The following is a 16,305-nucleotide window of genomic DNA, read 5'->3' as shown; positions in this document are numbered from 1 at the left end:
TTTTGAATGTATTTTTTACATTATGAAACATGAATTATAACTTTCTTGAATTGATCTGTGTCAAATTTTTAATTTTATTTTGTCCTCTTATATGCTATTAAGATGCATTCCAAACACTGTTCATTTCTATTTTATTTACAAGAATTATATTTTGGATGAATATATTAGTAGTCCATATTGTTTCTCCAATTTTCAAAATATGTAAGCACAACAGTGTTAAACACTTTAATTTGCATTTCTTTCAAACAAACTGATAGGTACAACTATAGGAATAACATATGTATGTCATTTGTTTTTTGTTAGATATAATTAGCTAAATTGCCTATCTAACTTTAAGAGAAGAACAGCTACTGTAATCAGCAGCATAAATACAAGCACCAAAACTCCACCCACTTTTAGAACCCTAACTTCAAACTCTAATCTTCCAAATTTTCAAGCAATCTTCATCTTCCATTCTTCATTGTCAATTGAAGGGCTTGTTCTACCATCACATGTTATCACATCTTCTTCAAAAATTTTATCTAGCCACAGAAACAACCCACACCACCTCTTACCAACAGTCTGCACCTAAGAAAGTGAATCAACCAAGTTTATATCCAGAATTACAACAAACAACAACAACCACTTACATTGTAGTTTGGGCAACCCACAAATGGTCTTCCTGGATTAGAATCCGTTGCTGACCATCGCAGCACTAGTCTCGACCTACACCCACACCATTATGGCAAACACAAATTCCTGTTTTTGTTCATTCTCCTCATAATGCTTCCAAACGATCGTGGGTTGTTCGAGCTCCCAACTGCGTTGCTCGCGCTAGCCATTGCCATCTGGCTATGAAGATGCTGAAGAGAATCTAAGGGAAGAGAAGAGAAGGGGCACTGGAGATTGATCTTCAAATTTGGGAATTAGGGTTTTTAACTTCAAAATAGGGACCAAATTGACTCAACAAAGTTTACTCATCCACATCAGCTAGCCGTTAGCCTCGCCAGCGTGTCACCCTATAGTCCAAATCAGCTTTTCGATAATGCCAGCTGGAGGAAATGTGTCGGCAGGACGAGACTGAATCTCGGAGTACAATTTCAGAGACAAATATAGGTAACTATTAAATTCAAGGACTACTATAAAGTACAAGTGTAACTTTTGGGACCACTCTGAGACTTAACTCCACTCTATGTGAGACTTGAGCTTAATCCTTCTAAATTTTTTTTCAATTAGTAAAGTATAATCTCTCAAAAAAATATATAAAAAAATTAAATAATAAAAAAATTATATTTTAAATTTTTAACAAACAATTCAGAAAAAAATTACATCCACTTTCGGATAAAAATTTATTAAGATGAAAATCTTTTGTTTGGGCTTAGGCCAGTTTCAGTTCCCCAAGGCCCAAAAAGAGCATTGTAGTAGCAGTCTAGCAGAAAAGAGGAAAGCAGCTGCACTGGGCCTTGTTGCAAGCGGAAGGAAAATGATGTTGAGTCGGCGGGTGGCCGCAGCACTGCCGTTCCGGTTCGCCGCTCCTGCCGCGAACCAAGTTCCCATGCCAAAGCACCACCTTCCTCTTATATCCTTCCATCCCGAAAACGTTGCCGTTTTATGCTCCAGATCCAACTCCAGCTTAAGTCAACAATCGGAAACGGAGCATGTTGACTACTCACTGTTTCGGACGCAGCAGACTAACCTCAAACCAGGCCTTTATCTCGTTGGAACACCAATTGGAAATCTCGAAGATATCACCTTTAGGTACGTACCCTTCTCAAATTCAATTTTTCTTTTCTTCAATCTTCTCTTTTCAAATTTTTAGTTTCTTTCTTTCTTTTTTTTTTTTTTTCCCAGGGCTCTTCGCGTGCTGAACTCTGCAAATGTGATTCTCTCGGAAGATACGAGGCACTCTGGCAAGTTGCTTCATCACTACAACATCAAAACTCCCCTCGTATGCTAAACCTCCGTTCTCTCTTCTTCTTTGCTTTCTCCGATCCCTCTTTGCAATTGTATTCATTCTGATTGTGTTCTTTAGAGGTTCAGATGAGTTATCACAAGTTCAACGAGTCGCAAAGGGAGCAACTTGTGTTGAAGAGGCTCAAAGAAGGCGAGATTGTGGCCCTCATATCTGATGCTGGAACTCCAGGCATCAGTGATCCTGGCATGGAATTGGTAACTAACTACTTTGCTCTCTTTCTTTCTTTATTTCTTTGTACAATGATTTTCAATCTCTCAGAATGGATTAGTGCAGGCCAAATTATGTATTAGTGAAAATATCCTTGTTGTTCCAATCCCTGGTCCCTGTGCTTTGGTATCAGCTCTTTCTGCTTCGGGTTTGCCTACTCACGAGTTCACATTTGGTAATTTACTAACTGCATAAACCCTTGCTCCATGCACTCTTTGAGTAGCTTTGCCATTATGGGACCTAACATGTGAACATCATGACATCTTTTTGTTTGTAGTTGGTTTTCTTCCAAAGCATTCAGGATCAAGAAGGAAGAGGCTTATGTCTTTGGCAGATCAAACAGCTACACAGATATTTTATGTTCCTCCTCACAAGCTTTCCCAATTTCTTGAAGAGGCTTCTTCTATATTTGGTGATGCAAGGTACCCTTGACTTCTATGAACTTGAAAACTTGTTTCTCTAGTTTTATAATATATTAATCTTTGAGCTTGTGGACCACGTCTTTTTACACAGTTTATTTTTCTTCTAAATACTTGTTTGGGTAATAAAGGAGGAACAGAGGCACGTGATGTTGTGAAGTAATATTGAGGCATGAATTGGCTAACTCTTCATTTTGATGATATTTCAGGCAATGTGTCATTGCTCGGGAAATGACCAAGTTACATGAAGAGGTAAGTTTCGCATTTATGCCTCTGAAGCCAGCATTTAATTTAAAACTTTATAGTAAGGCAATTGTTCCGGTAGCTTCCAGAAACTGGAGGATATACATTATTACATGATAAATCTGATTGTGTATGTATTTAACCATAAAGTGAATTCCTATGCATATTTTATTTAATTCTAGAATATTGTGTTTGAATTAAACTTTAAATAATTAACTTACAGCATCATTTTTATTCTTATAGGAATATAAAGCTTAAGAAATACATGCGTAATCCTAGAGTACATTTAATGCGTGTTCCAAAAGCTTATTTTTATCCAAACCTTAACTGTAAGTTGAATTGGTTAAGACTTAAGGGTGAGTTATGGTGCCTTCTGTGTTGGCTAGCTGCGATCTGTGGCTAGCGTGGCTATGGGAGCCTGACCTGTGATGATACGACACATGATGGGTTGACTGGCGAGTTGGACCACAGGACTCCAGGTTTGAAGGACGGTAACTCTCCTAAGGAGGACGGTAATTATGAATGTCTGTGCTTAGCCTTGCCATTTAGTTAAACTTGTACAAAAATAAAGGAAACTACTTGTGGAAATTAAATTAAGCAAAGAAGTAGTGATGAAAGAAAAAAAAAAACTTGATGAAAGAAGTAAATTTTGAAGAAAATGAAAATAAAAAATATCATGAATGAAACTTAAGCGGCAGAGAGAGCCCTGAACGCTGGCTTCCATGGAAGAAAACGTAAGGTTCCGACTGTCACAGGTGTAGGTGACTGGCTTGTTCCGATCGGAATTTTCTGGCTGTGGCGAAGGGAGGACCTTCTGGCAACAGTAGGAGCTGGTTTTGTCAAGGTAGCTGATCTTCACTTTCCACATGAGCGGTTTCAATTTCTGTAAGAAGCCATAGTCATGGGGTTAGTAATATGTTGGACTCTCGATTTGCAGGGGTCAGGAATTTGTTTTGTAAATGGAAAGTGATCTGGAAGGGGACTTCGATTTTTTAGGCCATTGGACGAATGAGTGGAGCTCGGACTCCGGGGATGAGGAGCAGGAGATGGATGGGCTCGATGTATGGCATCAGAGGAAAGGGAGACTGATATGTGTTATGAAAGAAGCAATCCTACCCCACGGTAAAAGATGCAAAATTATCCGTGCTTAATTTGCTAAACATGCCTTAAGGAAACTAACTACGAAGCCACGCGTCAGCATCCCATTGGACGCTCATCTTATAGCCACCGCTAGCCACGACTACCGTGGCCACCAGAGACGCAGCCTTATTTCGTATGTTAAAAATGTATATTGAGATCATGTTATGTGATAATGCATGATAGAAGACAAATTACCCTCTAGTTTCCGGAAGGATACTGGAACAATTTTGTTAAAGTAATCATCTTATTTCAATTATGGTTCTTCTGAAGCAATTGATTTTACAACTACTTTATCACCAAACCGCTGGTTAACAAGGTCAACCAGGGCTATACTTTCTTTTTCCCTCGTTTTTACATGGAAGACATTTCTTCTGCAGTTTTGGCGTGGTACGGTAAGAGAGGCCAAGGAAGTCTTTTTGATGCGGCAGCCGAAGGGAGAACTAACCATATTGATTGAAGGGCAAACAAGTTCTAAAGTGGAACCTCCATCAGACAGTGAGCTTGAAGATGAACTAAGAGAATTGATTGCAAGTGGCGAGACTCTATCCACGGTAATAGCTTCCTTCCATTAGGATGCTGGATTATTTAAATATACTCATTAAGCTGCTGAAGTCGGATACATTCATATGTTTCATGGGAGCTTGATATAATTTAAACATCAAATTATCCATATGATCGTCCAGATCATGCTAACAAAGGTTGTAAATCCTAGCTTTCATGGTTTGGTGTGGCCTTGTAAAAGTAATTTTCTCAAAGGGTTACTTGCAGAATAAAAGTAAAAGCAACAGAGACAAAAGTAACAATCCATATTTTGTATTCCATATAATAGGCTGTTAATCATTTTTAGCGGAAGTTGGTCTTCATCTTTTTTTTGGTTAATCTGCAGTAGTTCATTTTCACCATTAAAACACTTAATTACTGTATCATTTTGAGCGTTTGATTGTTAAATGAAAACTGCTGATGTGAATGTAGGCTGTGAAATTGGTTGCTGGCAGAACATCAGCGAGTAAAAAGACTATATATTCACTTGCATTAAAAACATTTGGAAAGCAGCTTCAAGGGGAAGACGATTCAAACTAGTGGCAACTTTTTATATGGTAAGGTTGATGTTACTGTGCTACTGTTTTATTCATGCCTTTTCTGGTGGCTCAATCCATCAATTGGGATCGATGGTGTTCTACCAAAAGGAACGATTTTCCACCCTTGTTGAAGCATTAGTAGTGATCATATCTACAATGATTTGATTGGTCTCCTAGAGTGCAAGTTGTTGCCTTGGCTCTCCAGGGTCCAGTAGCAAAAAATTGGTTGTAACGTAGGCGAGGAAAATCCGAAAATGTCAAGGCGTAATTTCTTATTTATTTTTGTAACCAATTTGCTTCATCTGATTGTGGTGATTGGCGAAACGGTGTTGTATTTATCTGCCCTGAATTGAACCTCTGTATTATGCAGAATGCTAAATTCGAATGTACATATTGGACGACTGATGAGCTGCGTCTTGAACGAAGAACTAGAAAATATGCCAATACTTCAAATGGCTTAACCTAATAATGTTGATATAATTCTAAATAGTGAAATTTACATAGTGGTAAAACCCCTTTGTTGTAGATGAGAGAAGTAAAAGATAGATAACCCTAAAATTATGTGGGAAAAATGATGTATGTACATGGAAGGGGATGGGGTAAAAAGACAAGGAGGTCGGGATCATGTGTGTAAAAGAACCCTTTCAAAAAAGAAAGAAGAAACCCCACCCGCCCTCAACTCCCTATTGCATTGCATTTGCATTTGCATGAGGATGAAACTCAAAGATCCTCTGGCCCGTTGCTAAGATGCGCCGGGGGTCGAATTGCATCTTCCTGGAGTAGAATTGGTCCCACCTATCTCCAAAGTGGTCCATCCATTCCTGTTGGGTTGTGTAATGAGGCAGGTACTGTTTGGCGTTGATCTCCGCATCATTGCAGAATTCCAGGATCCGACGGTTCTGATCATTCAGGTACTCCAGCGCCTCATCGTCCAGCGCTGATCTCAGAAATGCCACCAGGTAAAACACATCCTCCTCTGGCGTCACCACCGAGTTCCTCTGGTCCCACCTGTACATACAAATAACCCTCACCAAATTAAACACACGTTTACCAGGTGATGCATGCAAATGCAATACACACACACACACACACACACTCACTGGTGGTTAGTTGTTGCTACTTACTACGTTAATTGTTAAGAATGCCTCTGCTCTTTGACTTGTCATAGCCCTTTATTATTTATGAATTGGTTACCCCTTATCAAGCAATCATTAGAATGAATGAATGTATGAATTAATTAATTAGTTAGGGGTTGTATACTAGTCCTACTAACTGTTGAAGGAGAGTGTCCCAATGGAAGATCATCTGACACTAGAATCTTCCCGGGCCAGTTGGATGAATAATCACAGCCATCCATTTTGTTTGAATATGATCCATCTAGCTGGCTTTGATGCACATGCTTGCCTACAACCCTCGTGTCTTCATCCTCTCCTTATCACAGCACCGCTCTATCTTTTTGCTCCTTCAACCATTCTTCTATTATTTCTTTACTCTAATTAAGCTATGCCTATTTATTTTATTAATTCATGTTTCAACTAATAATTCTTGACCCATCTAAGGTCTCATCTTTTATCTTCAATTATTCCAAGAAACAGCCATGTCACCTAATTCAGGAATCGTTGCAGTGCAGGACGGGACCTCGATATATATAATCAAATGTATTATACTAATATCTGATGTTTCAATAGTGAAATTTTTAAAGATTATGATGCGTGCCACGATTATTGCCAATAATGTTGGAGTATAAAGTATGCATATAATAATTTCTCATTTCTTATTTCTTGTTTTATCAATTATACGCATTATATATGAAGTGGGAAAAGGATATGACCTGAACACTACGACACTCGGAGAAATGCTGTCGGCAAATGATATGTCGTATGTGAAGGGATGCATTAATATGTGTTATATTGTGTGATAGAAATAGAACAGACCATAGCTCTATGCCTCTATGCATGCATGAAAGCATGCATTGTGGTTTTATTCTAGTTGGTTAGTTCGTTCTAGATATAAAAATGGCATGCATGAATATGATCATTCATATATTGAAATATATAAGTTTAGCAATTAATATTTATATATCCGTGGGCGGAATTAATTAATTCTTACTTGTCTTTGTTCATAGGGTAGATGAGAATTGGCCCACTAGTCTTATTTCCAAGAATGCCCTTGAACACCCCCTTGTCAAAGTCCACTATTCTAGATTTTGGAACAAAAAGGTTGAGCCATGGATGGGGAACCTCCCATAAACCCTTGGACCTAAGCTTGAGCTCTGCCTTATGTACTCTGTCCAAAAAATCTACATAAGGCAGGTCCGTTGTGAACACCGATGCTGGTATAAAATCCAACTTTATCAATAGAGCTTCTATTTCCTGCAGCATTAACACATCCAAATTAAAAAAATAATCATGTATATCACATCTAATTTAAATATAATGATATAATATATGAGCACAGAGTCACATAGAAATTAAATAATATTAATCGAAAAAGAAAGCTGTTAGCTAACTAAGGTAGCTGCTGCTTTTGTCGGGATGATGAGAAAGGGGGTATTATTTTAATGAGTTAATTAAGGTTGGAAAGCATGAAAAGAAAGGTTAAAAAGAAGCTAGAGAATAATCTGGTGGGCGGGCGGCGTACTTTAAAGTTAAACTAAAACGTGGAATAAAGTATTGGAAAGGTTGCCTTCAGTGTTGTGATTGAATCGAGATGATAGATTGCCCAAGATCTTCTGTGTTTTCTTGTGTATGTATTATTGCTTTCTGTTGTGCAAATTGGTCTTTGTTTGTGTACAGAGAATAAACATATATACGAGGACAACGATGCAAGAAGCAGCTATTCCTTCAACTTCAATAAATAGTGACCACGTAAACAGACAAAGAAAAAAGACTTGTCTGGTCATAGGATTTAAGGTAGAAAAGATAACATATTTTAATTAAAAATTAAACAGCAAATACCTGATCAATAGAATCAGCTTGATGTTGGTGGTAATTCTTGGTAAACTCCAGGCAGTATAAAACACCACCATCGGCATTTTTATTGAGGGAACTGATCTTGACAGGGTTACTTGGTGAGAAAAAAGAGGACCTCCAATTATTGATCAACCCTTCATCTACTATCACAAACCCCTCTATATAATCCAACCTCTCTTTGTTACCTTCCACAGATATCAGGTACTCCTGATCCTTAGTAAACTTGGCAAAATTCGAATACAGCACTCGTATCCAACGAACCTGATGATAATCATCATTAACCATTCAGTTTACCTTTTGGATAATTTAATTTAATGGTAAAATATATAATAATAAGGTAGCAGATAGAATTGAGTGTGGCCCAGATAGAGAAGGGACACGTAAACAAGATGGGTGATTTTATGCTATGGTTAGGCAAAAGCATCCCATCGAAAACGACCCTTTTCAGGTTTTGTCTCTGATTGATGATGTGAAGAAAGATTTGCAAGAAAAGACGTATCATGTGCCCCACGTTGCAACCAATGCTGCTTTTTGGTTCATGGCAAAATATGATGACACAGTTACGCACTACTACTGTACTATTTCAACCAATTTGCTTTTCTAACTAGTTATTTTTAATTAATTAAGAAGTTTGAAGTATATAGACATACTCTTTGTGGAGCTGGCTCGAGAGCAATTCTAGCTCTTGTGATGATTCCAAACTGACCAAGACCACCAAGAACAGCATGGAACAACTCTGAGTTACTCTCTTCCGAACACGTCAACACCTCACCTTTACCTGTTACAGTTGTACACATTATATTCAAAGTTAAATTATTAAAGTAGCTCTAATAATGAACCATATATGCTGCTTCAGGTACCTGTAACAACATCGAGCTGATGGACATTGGAGATTTGGGGGCCGTGATGGAAGGCTTGACCACTGATGCCAGCGTTGGAGAGGGTACCACCCACAGATAAGTACAAATAATCAGTCCAAGACATGGGTGCCAACCCATACTGGAGAGTGGCCTTCAACACATTTATCCACAACTCTCCACCCCACACGTCCACATACATTCCCTTCTCACACACACTTGGCGCTGGAGGACCACCTCCAACACCCTTCTTACTCCCCATATCTATCACCACTCCCTTCGTCCCTCTCTTTATCAATCCCTGCCCATTTATGGAGTGCCCGTGCCCTCTTGCAGACACTGAAAACCCTCCCTCGTACGCCGCTCTAACCAACTGAGCTATATCATCTGCCGAACCAGGGTGCATAACTGCCAGAGGCTCCCCTTTATCAAGCATCCCAAAATCCACCGAAGCCGCTTCTACTTCTGAGTTGTCCACGCTGAGTTGGCTCTGGAGTTCGGTTGGGACCACGGTGAACCCAACCGTGACTATCAACCGGCATATGGCGAATGTTAAGAGGACAAGCCTCACGGCCATTTTCATTAATTAATTTGCTTCCCGTGTATGTGTATGTTGTTTCTCTAAGAACTAATAACAAGTAACCATCATAACATTATGTATATAATATCTATGCATGCCTGGATTGATGAGTACTGAGGAGTCATCGTAAGCAGTGCAGGATTTATTTGGCTTTAAAGATTTTGTACACAACCATGCACACAAACACACATCAAGATTCTCCGATCCCTTTTTTCTATTTTTTTGGATTCCTAATCTATCTCTAACGTCAGCAATAATGGAATTGAAGGAGAGAGAGAGAAATGATGAGCAGTGTCTAAGAAAGAAAGATGGGGTGTTAGTTGAAACAGAAATTGTGAAAGACTGAAAGTAAGAAGTGATTACTGTGTGTCTAGGATTTAAGATACAGGCTCTCAATTTATAGGACAGGCAACCACGAGAAGCTCACCATGCTTCACACTAAAACCACGTGGATCATCACGTGACCTGTGCCACCACACACGTGCCCCATTCTCCAATTTTATTGTGTATATTCTTACGACATGATGTAACACTGTTTTGACTACTTGTTCTACCATTCGGAATGGTTAAAACTTAAAAGCAAAACAATTGGAGAAAATTTAGGGTCAACCATTTATATTGATTAGTATATTTAGTTAATACTTCAAATATTTTTAGTCTAATAATATAGTATTATATTTTTTGTTAATATTTTTAAATGTTATTGGCTAATTTTTGGTAAAAAATAATAAAATATTAGCCTTTTAACATTGTTTAAAAAACTAAATTGAATCAAACAGAATAAATAAATTAATAAGTTACAAGAATGTTATTGCTCTTTAAAAATATTGATTTTAATATTTTTTTAATTTAATAAGTAATTACTCTTGATGGATCAAATTAAGAGGTTTTATAGAATATTTTCTAGATTTTAGGATATAAATTTTATTGTTATTTAATAATAATAATAATAATAATAATAATAATAATAATAATAATAATAATAATAATAATGTGATTTGAGTGGGTCCAAGTATGGATACGGAGGATCTGTGTGGGGCATGAATTCTACATTATTCACGTGGGTGCAGCCACTGCCACTGCCACGATCCTTGTCAAGTTCATATGCAGATGCAAAGTAGAAACTAGAAACCAAACCCGAGTCACATTAATATTAATATTTTTTTCTCTCCTCTCTCTGAATTTCAATCCCCTCTATTTATATACCATAGTTTAATTTATTATTATTATTATTATTATTATTATAGCAGTCATCAGCAATATTGAACACTCAAACAGACGCAGATGTACATGTCTGCCGCGCTAGCTGTATATATATAAATCATAACGTCAAAATCATCACTGAAATTATTATGTATATGTTCCCATTTCAAGTGAACCGCTTGTATATTAGCTATCCCCGACTCTCTCAAGGGTAGGGTCCCAAAATAACATACAAAAATCACAGGATCTAAGGCTTAGATTGCATGGCGCTACGTAGTTATTAACTTATTATACTTATGTACCCTTCATTATTTAATATCTATTTTTTAATCAAATTAATTATAAAGCCAATCACAAAGTGCAATGCGATGCCACTGGATAGATCGATGTTGAGAGATTACTTTAATTAACCGGCCTAGTGCATGCTGCATTATGCATGCTATATATACGCCTAATTTAATTGTTCAACGACCGAGATAGCCACTCCTATGGACCCACACTCATCCAAATCAATTTTGAGAAAGATAGAGAAACATATATGTGTTATTCTGCACTCATTAATTTGTTACTTTCTGTTGCAATGCTGCTACCTCTCTGAAATCACTACAAGAATTCCAGCAGATAGTAACGAATATTTTGCGATAGCTAAAAAAATCACTGCAAAAAGAAAGAAAGTGGTGGTTAATGCGCCGGATTATGACAGCACTGCTTGCTATGCTGTCAGGGTTTAGTAACAGTTTGGCACAAATTACTGCAAAAAGTGATATTTAGCACTGATTTTCTTTTTAACCGTTGCAAAATATAGAACTTTTTGTTTTTCGTGTGAGAGAGAAGAGTGTATTTCTCAATGATGTGAGAAGAGAAGTGTTTAACTTTGTTATGAGAGCTACAAATCGATGCCTCTGATTTGTTTTATTTTTTTCCTAAACAATCACAAATCCGACGGTCCGATTTGTGATTTCGAAAATAAAAAATTTTTTAATGTTAAAATCGGATCGTCCGATTTTTATTTTAAAAAATAAAAAAAATACAAAACGGACCATGCGATTTGTAGTTTTCTTTTTTTTTCCAAACAAATCGGAGGATTACTTTTTTCTTCAAACAAATCGGACCGTCCGATTTGAATAAAACACCATATAAAAAAAAACACCTAATCTTCCAATAACAATGTATTACACATATATTTAAACAATATAAAAAAAAATAGCCCAAAATATACATTACTCTTAGGAAGGTTTCCAGGAATATCGGTATTCCAATTGTTTTAACCATTGATTTTTTTTTTTGGTGACTAAATAGAAAAGAAAGAAAAAAAAGAGACGAAACCAAATTAATTGGCTAGGGCCATATCTAAATCTATTAGATGTTGAAGCTCACTCCATGGTTGGCTCCAATTCGAGTGAATGTCCGCGACAGAAGCACCTGCTTTAGCCATACAATCTGCAACACTATTTGCAGTCCTCTGAATTAAAAGAATAGAGACTCTCCAATTCCAATTCATAACCTCCTGTATATGCTTTGCCAAATCCCATTCCGTAATATCCTTACCAAACATTCTTTGGTTTACCAAGAAAAAAGCTTCTAAACAGTTTGTTTCACAAATAACCTCACGAAATCCACTCTCCCAAGCAAGAAGTAAGCCTCTCCAAATTGCATACAATTCAGCAAAAAGAACACTGCACACTTCGACTTTCCCAGTGCAACCTTTCAACCAACATCCATCAGGATTACGAATGATACAACCAAAACCAGCATAGCCAGAAGGAGGAAACCAACTAGCATCACAATTCAATTTAACAGAATAAACTGGAGGTGGAACCCAATGCAAACAAAGTGAAGGAGGAGACAGAGATTGATGCATAGCAAAAATAGTGTGAAACTTCCTTACTGAACTACGAATCAAACTCACCACTTTACTAGCACTCCATGAATCATCTATATTAAATAAGTCATGATTCTTGCTTCTCCAAATCCACCAGATGGTCGAAAAGAAAAGAAAAATATTTTCACTCCTTGCACCTCTATAGAGCCAATCATGTAAATTCAAGTTATCTGAATACAGGCCTAAAAGGTTCCAGACCTCCTTGGCACTAGGGCACTCCCGAAGACAATGAAGAATTGATTCAGAACCATTCTGACATTGATGACAGGTGCTAGATAAAGCTAAACCACGACCCAAACGAAACTCTGCCGTAGGAATAGCATTATGAAGACTGAGCCAAATCAAGAACTTGTACTTCTCAGGAATATGCAGTCGCCATACCCACAACCAATTGTCATGCTCATTCCAGTCAAACTTTCTTTTGGCTAGCCAACTGTACCCACTCCTAGCTGAGTAAAGTCTAGAAGATGCCACACCCCACGACCAACCTGAACTCTCTCCAGCATTCAAATCCGGATTATAAGCATTCAAACGCTGTTTGACATCTTCTGGAATGATAGAGAAAATATCATGGAGATTCCATTGACCATCTTTCCAAACGTCTCTAATAGTTAAATCAGAGTCAGATATATGTACAAAAGGGACATCTTGAGCAATTGGACCCTCAATACTCCAATTGTCAAACCAAAAAGATTGATCAAGTGACCCAACGCACCAAGAGAAGGCATCCTTAAGAGCACCAAAAACCTTTGAGATACTCTTCCAAACATGAGAAGCATTACAAGGGACAGGGCCATCTAAAACTCCCTCATTCCTCATATACTTCGCCCTCAATAGAGCAACCCAAGGCTTGTCCTGACAATGAAAAAGTTGCCACACCAATTTACCAAGTAAAGATATATTAACACACGCAGGATCTCTAACACCCAGGCCACCAAATTTTTTTGGAGTGATCACGGTCCTCCAATTAACAAGAGAAAGACCTTTACCATCAACTTGACCCTTCCAAAGGAACTGTCTCATCATAGAAGATAATTTATCACAAACCCAATTTGGAAAAAAAGATACCTGCATATGATAGACATGAATGGATGCTGCAACAGAATTGATCAGGCAAAGTCTCCCTGCTTTATTTAGAAGCCTTCCTTTCCAATTAGCTAATCTTCCCCTCACCTTTTCAATTACCGAATGAAAAGAAGCCCTACTGGTACGGGAATGATTAAGGTTAACTCCAAGATATCTTCCTAAGTCCAAAGCAAAACGTATTGAAGAAACACTAGTAAAAATATCTCTTCTACGAGCAGTCACATTTTTAGAACAAAAAGCTTTAGACTTTTCAAGATTCACTTTTATGCCAGATGCCTTGCAAAAAATGTTAAGAGAATGCATGACCATTTGGACCTGACTCTTTGTAGCCTGGCAGAAGAGTAAGAGATCATCTGCAAACATCAAATGAGAAAATTTTGGGCCACCCCTAGTGACAGAAACTGGTTTCCACACACCCTCGACCACCTTATGAGATATATAGCAAGCAAGTCTTTCCATACAAAGCACAAATAAGTAAGGAGACATTGGATCGCCCTGTCTAAGCCCCCTTCTAGGGGCAAAACTATCCAATCTATTCCCATTCCACATAATAGAAAGAGATGATGCACGGACACAAGTCATAATCAAATTAACAGTGATGATAGGAAAACCAAAAGCAATGAGAGTACTCTCCAAAAACCTCCAATCCACCCTATCATAAGCTTTTTCAAGATCAATTTTAAAAGCAAGAGTACCTTTCTTGGATTTTGTGTGCTTCATGAAATTCAGAATTTCTTGGGCCACAATAATATTATCAGGAGCACCACGACCCGGAATAAAACCTCCTTGTAAAGGACTAACAATATCTGGAAGAAAAGGCCGAAGTCGGTTAGTCAATACTTTTGTGATAATTTTATAAACAACATTACACAAGCTAATAGGCCTGAAATCTTTCATAAAGGTAGGGTTATCAATTTTAGGAATAAGCACAATCAGAGTTTCCATGATGTTAGGATTTAAGAACTCTCCCAAAAAAGTGCTCCGGACAATATTCCAAATCTCAGTGCCTACTATCTCCCAATATTCTTTAAAAAAATAAGCTTGAAAGCCATCTGGACCAGGAGCCTTAAAAGGGCTCATACTGAATACTGCTGACTTGACTTCCGTAAAAGAGACAGGGTCAATTAACCTAGCACAAGCCTCAGTACTTAGAGTGGGCATCGGAACATCCCCTAAACAATCAACATCAACCTCTTCTGTTGTACCAAAGAGATTCTTGTAAAAAGAGAGAGCTTCTTCCTGGAGAATATCTGGATTAGTAGACCAAGACCCATCTCTAACATATAATCCATGTACTCTATTATGGTTTCTACGTACCAAAGTCTGAAGATGAAAGAATTTAGTGTTTCTATCCCCATACTTGACCCACTGCTCTCTAGATTTCTGGTACCAAAAAAGTTCCTCTTGCAACAAAAGCCTATTGTAATCTTCCCTCAGTTCAGCTTCTTTAATTCTCAGAGATAACACATCGGTAACCTCCAAACGCCGTTGAATCTGATCAATCTGATATTCCAGCTTATTTTTTCACACAAAAATATTTCCAAAAATCTTTGAGTTGAAGTCCAAAGAAGCCTGTTGAACCATCTTAAGCCTTTCGGTAACGCCTCCAAACTCTTGATTCCAAGCCTTACTAATAACATGTTTATAAGAAGGATGTGTTGCCCACGCAGCTTGAAACCTAAAAGGACGTGAACCTTTCACTCTGGGGCTACCATGACAACGAACTAAAATAGGACAATGATCAGAATGAAGCCTGCTAAGAATTTCAGAATAACCCTCAGGAAACATTGTCATCCACGCCTCATTAACTATAGCTCTATCCAACCTTTTAGCCAAGTCCCTGCCAGCCTGAACTGCTCTATACCAAGTATATCTCCTACCAGTCACTTTAAGATCAAAGAGCTCACAGTCATCTAGAGTAGTAGCTAATAGACTAGCTCTGTGAGAAGAAAAATAAGCACCTGTACTCTCATCTGGTGCCACAATCTCATTAAAATCACCAACGGCCATTCATGGTCTATTATGGCCTGAATTAATAGAACGCAAATGATCCCAAAGCATACATCTTTTTTCGAATTGAGGACTCCCATATACGCACTACAAAGCCAAACTAAGTTATCCACACTCACTTTTACTGTGATACATTGGTCAATTTGATCAATAACCACACAAGAAGCATTAGCAATAGAAGATAGAAACCAAATGCCACCCCTGTGTCCTACTGCTTCCTCAATACCAACACAATGAAAACCCAACTTATCCCAAAAATTCTTCAAATTATTAAACATGGTATGAGTCTCAAAGAGAAAGAAGAAAGATGGTTTATATATTCTCACCAAATTTTTGCAATGCACACGGGCCATCTTGTTAGACGCACCCCTCACATTCCAGGCTATGATATTGAAACTATCCATAAAAACAGCAAAAAGAGAGCTCCAATAACAAACCCGAGACTCAACATGATGTCTCTGTCTTCGACGATCCTGCCTTTAATGGACTCTCAAGTTGCAGCCCAATTTTCTCCGTCGAAACTTGCACCATACCCGCCGTCGATGCTCCATCCTTATCTACTGGTGAATTCTGCAAAGAGTTTGGGCGAGGACGCTTTCGCACAGTGCCATTTGTTGTCTCACCTTGCTGCTGATGATGAACATTGTGCCGGGTCCCCGAAGAAGCCACACTA

General features: G+C 38.0%; 3 protein-coding genes across 3 annotated transcripts; 1 reads left to right on the top strand and 2 right to left on the bottom strand.

Moving 5' to 3' along the window:
- The first annotated feature begins 1,336 nt into the window (after positions 1 to 1,336).
- Positions 1,337 to 5,447, top strand: LOC112763671 (uncharacterized). The gene is made up of 8 exons (XM_072221961.1): positions 1,337 to 1,737; positions 1,831 to 1,927; positions 2,020 to 2,148; positions 2,228 to 2,336; positions 2,439 to 2,583; positions 2,790 to 2,832; positions 4,341 to 4,514; positions 4,936 to 5,447. The coding sequence occupies exons 1-8, from the start codon at positions 1,337 to 1,339 to the stop codon at positions 5,041 to 5,043; spliced, it is 1,206 nt and encodes a 401-aa protein (XP_072078062.1). The 3' UTR covers positions 5,044 to 5,447.
- A 33-nt stretch (positions 5,448 to 5,480) lies between these two features.
- On the bottom strand, positions 5,481 to 9,454 carry LOC112764801 (cytokinin dehydrogenase 5). Its single transcript, XM_025810591.3, has 5 exons — positions 8,875 to 9,454; positions 8,665 to 8,792; positions 8,000 to 8,275; positions 7,152 to 7,414; positions 5,481 to 6,050 (listed from the first exon to the last, which is right to left on the bottom strand). Exons 1-5 carry the CDS (start codon positions 9,452 to 9,454, stop codon positions 5,726 to 5,728), a joined length of 1,572 nt encoding a protein of 523 aa, XP_025666376.1. The 3' UTR covers positions 5,481 to 5,725.
- A 4,457-nt stretch (positions 9,455 to 13,911) lies between these two features.
- Positions 13,912 to 15,632, bottom strand: LOC114925653 (uncharacterized). Its single transcript, XM_029294294.1, has 3 exons — positions 15,204 to 15,632; positions 14,705 to 15,125; positions 13,912 to 13,952 (listed from the first exon to the last, which is right to left on the bottom strand). The coding sequence occupies exons 1-3, from the start codon at positions 15,630 to 15,632 to the stop codon at positions 13,912 to 13,914; spliced, it is 891 nt and encodes a 296-aa protein (XP_029150127.1).
- Positions 15,633 to 16,305: the final 673 nt, after the last annotated feature.

The sequence above is a fragment of the Arachis hypogaea genome, chromosome 17, assembly GCF_003086295.3.
Source record: "Arachis hypogaea cultivar Tifrunner chromosome 17, arahy.Tifrunner.gnm2.J5K5, whole genome shotgun sequence".
Taxonomy (NCBI): domain Eukaryota; kingdom Viridiplantae; phylum Streptophyta; class Magnoliopsida; order Fabales; family Fabaceae; genus Arachis; species Arachis hypogaea.
Note: the sequence above shows the minus strand (reverse complement) of the source record. Positions and strands in the feature narration are given on the sequence as shown.

Coding starts and splice junctions, on each gene's coding strand:
- LOC112763671 (XM_072221961.1), top strand. CDS start 1,337: ATGAAAATCTTTTGTTTGGGCTTAGGCCAGTTTCAGTTCCCCAAGGCC. Junction 2,337..2,438: donor TACTCACGAGTTCACATTTG/GTAATTTACTAA, acceptor TTTTGTTTGTAG/TTGGTTTTCTTCCAAAGCAT. Junction 2,833..4,340: donor TGACCAAGTTACATGAAGAG/GTAAGTTTCGCA, acceptor TTTCTTCTGCAG/TTTTGGCGTGGTACGGTAAG.
- LOC112764801 (XM_025810591.3), bottom strand. CDS start 9,454: ATGAAAATGGCCGTGAGGCTTGTCCTCTTAACATTCGCCATATGCCGG. Junction 8,793..8,874: donor TCAGCTCGATGTTGTTACAG/GTACCTGAAGCA, acceptor CAACTGTAACAG/GTAAAGGTGAGGTGTTGACG. Junction 7,415..7,999: donor AAGCTGATTCTATTGATCAG/GTATTTGCTGTT, acceptor TTAATGCTGCAG/GAAATAGAAGCTCTATTGAT.
- LOC114925653 (XM_029294294.1), bottom strand. CDS start 15,632: ATGGCCGTTGGTGATTTTAATGAGATTGTGGCACCAGATGAGAGTACA. Junction 15,126..15,203: donor TTACCGAAAGGCTTAAGATG/GTTCAACAGGCT, acceptor CTGGAATATCAG/ATTGATCAGATTCAACGGCG. Junction 13,953..14,704: donor AGTCAAGTCAGCAGTATTCA/GTATGAGCCCTT, acceptor CTCTTCTGCCAG/GCTACAAAGAGTCAGGTCCA.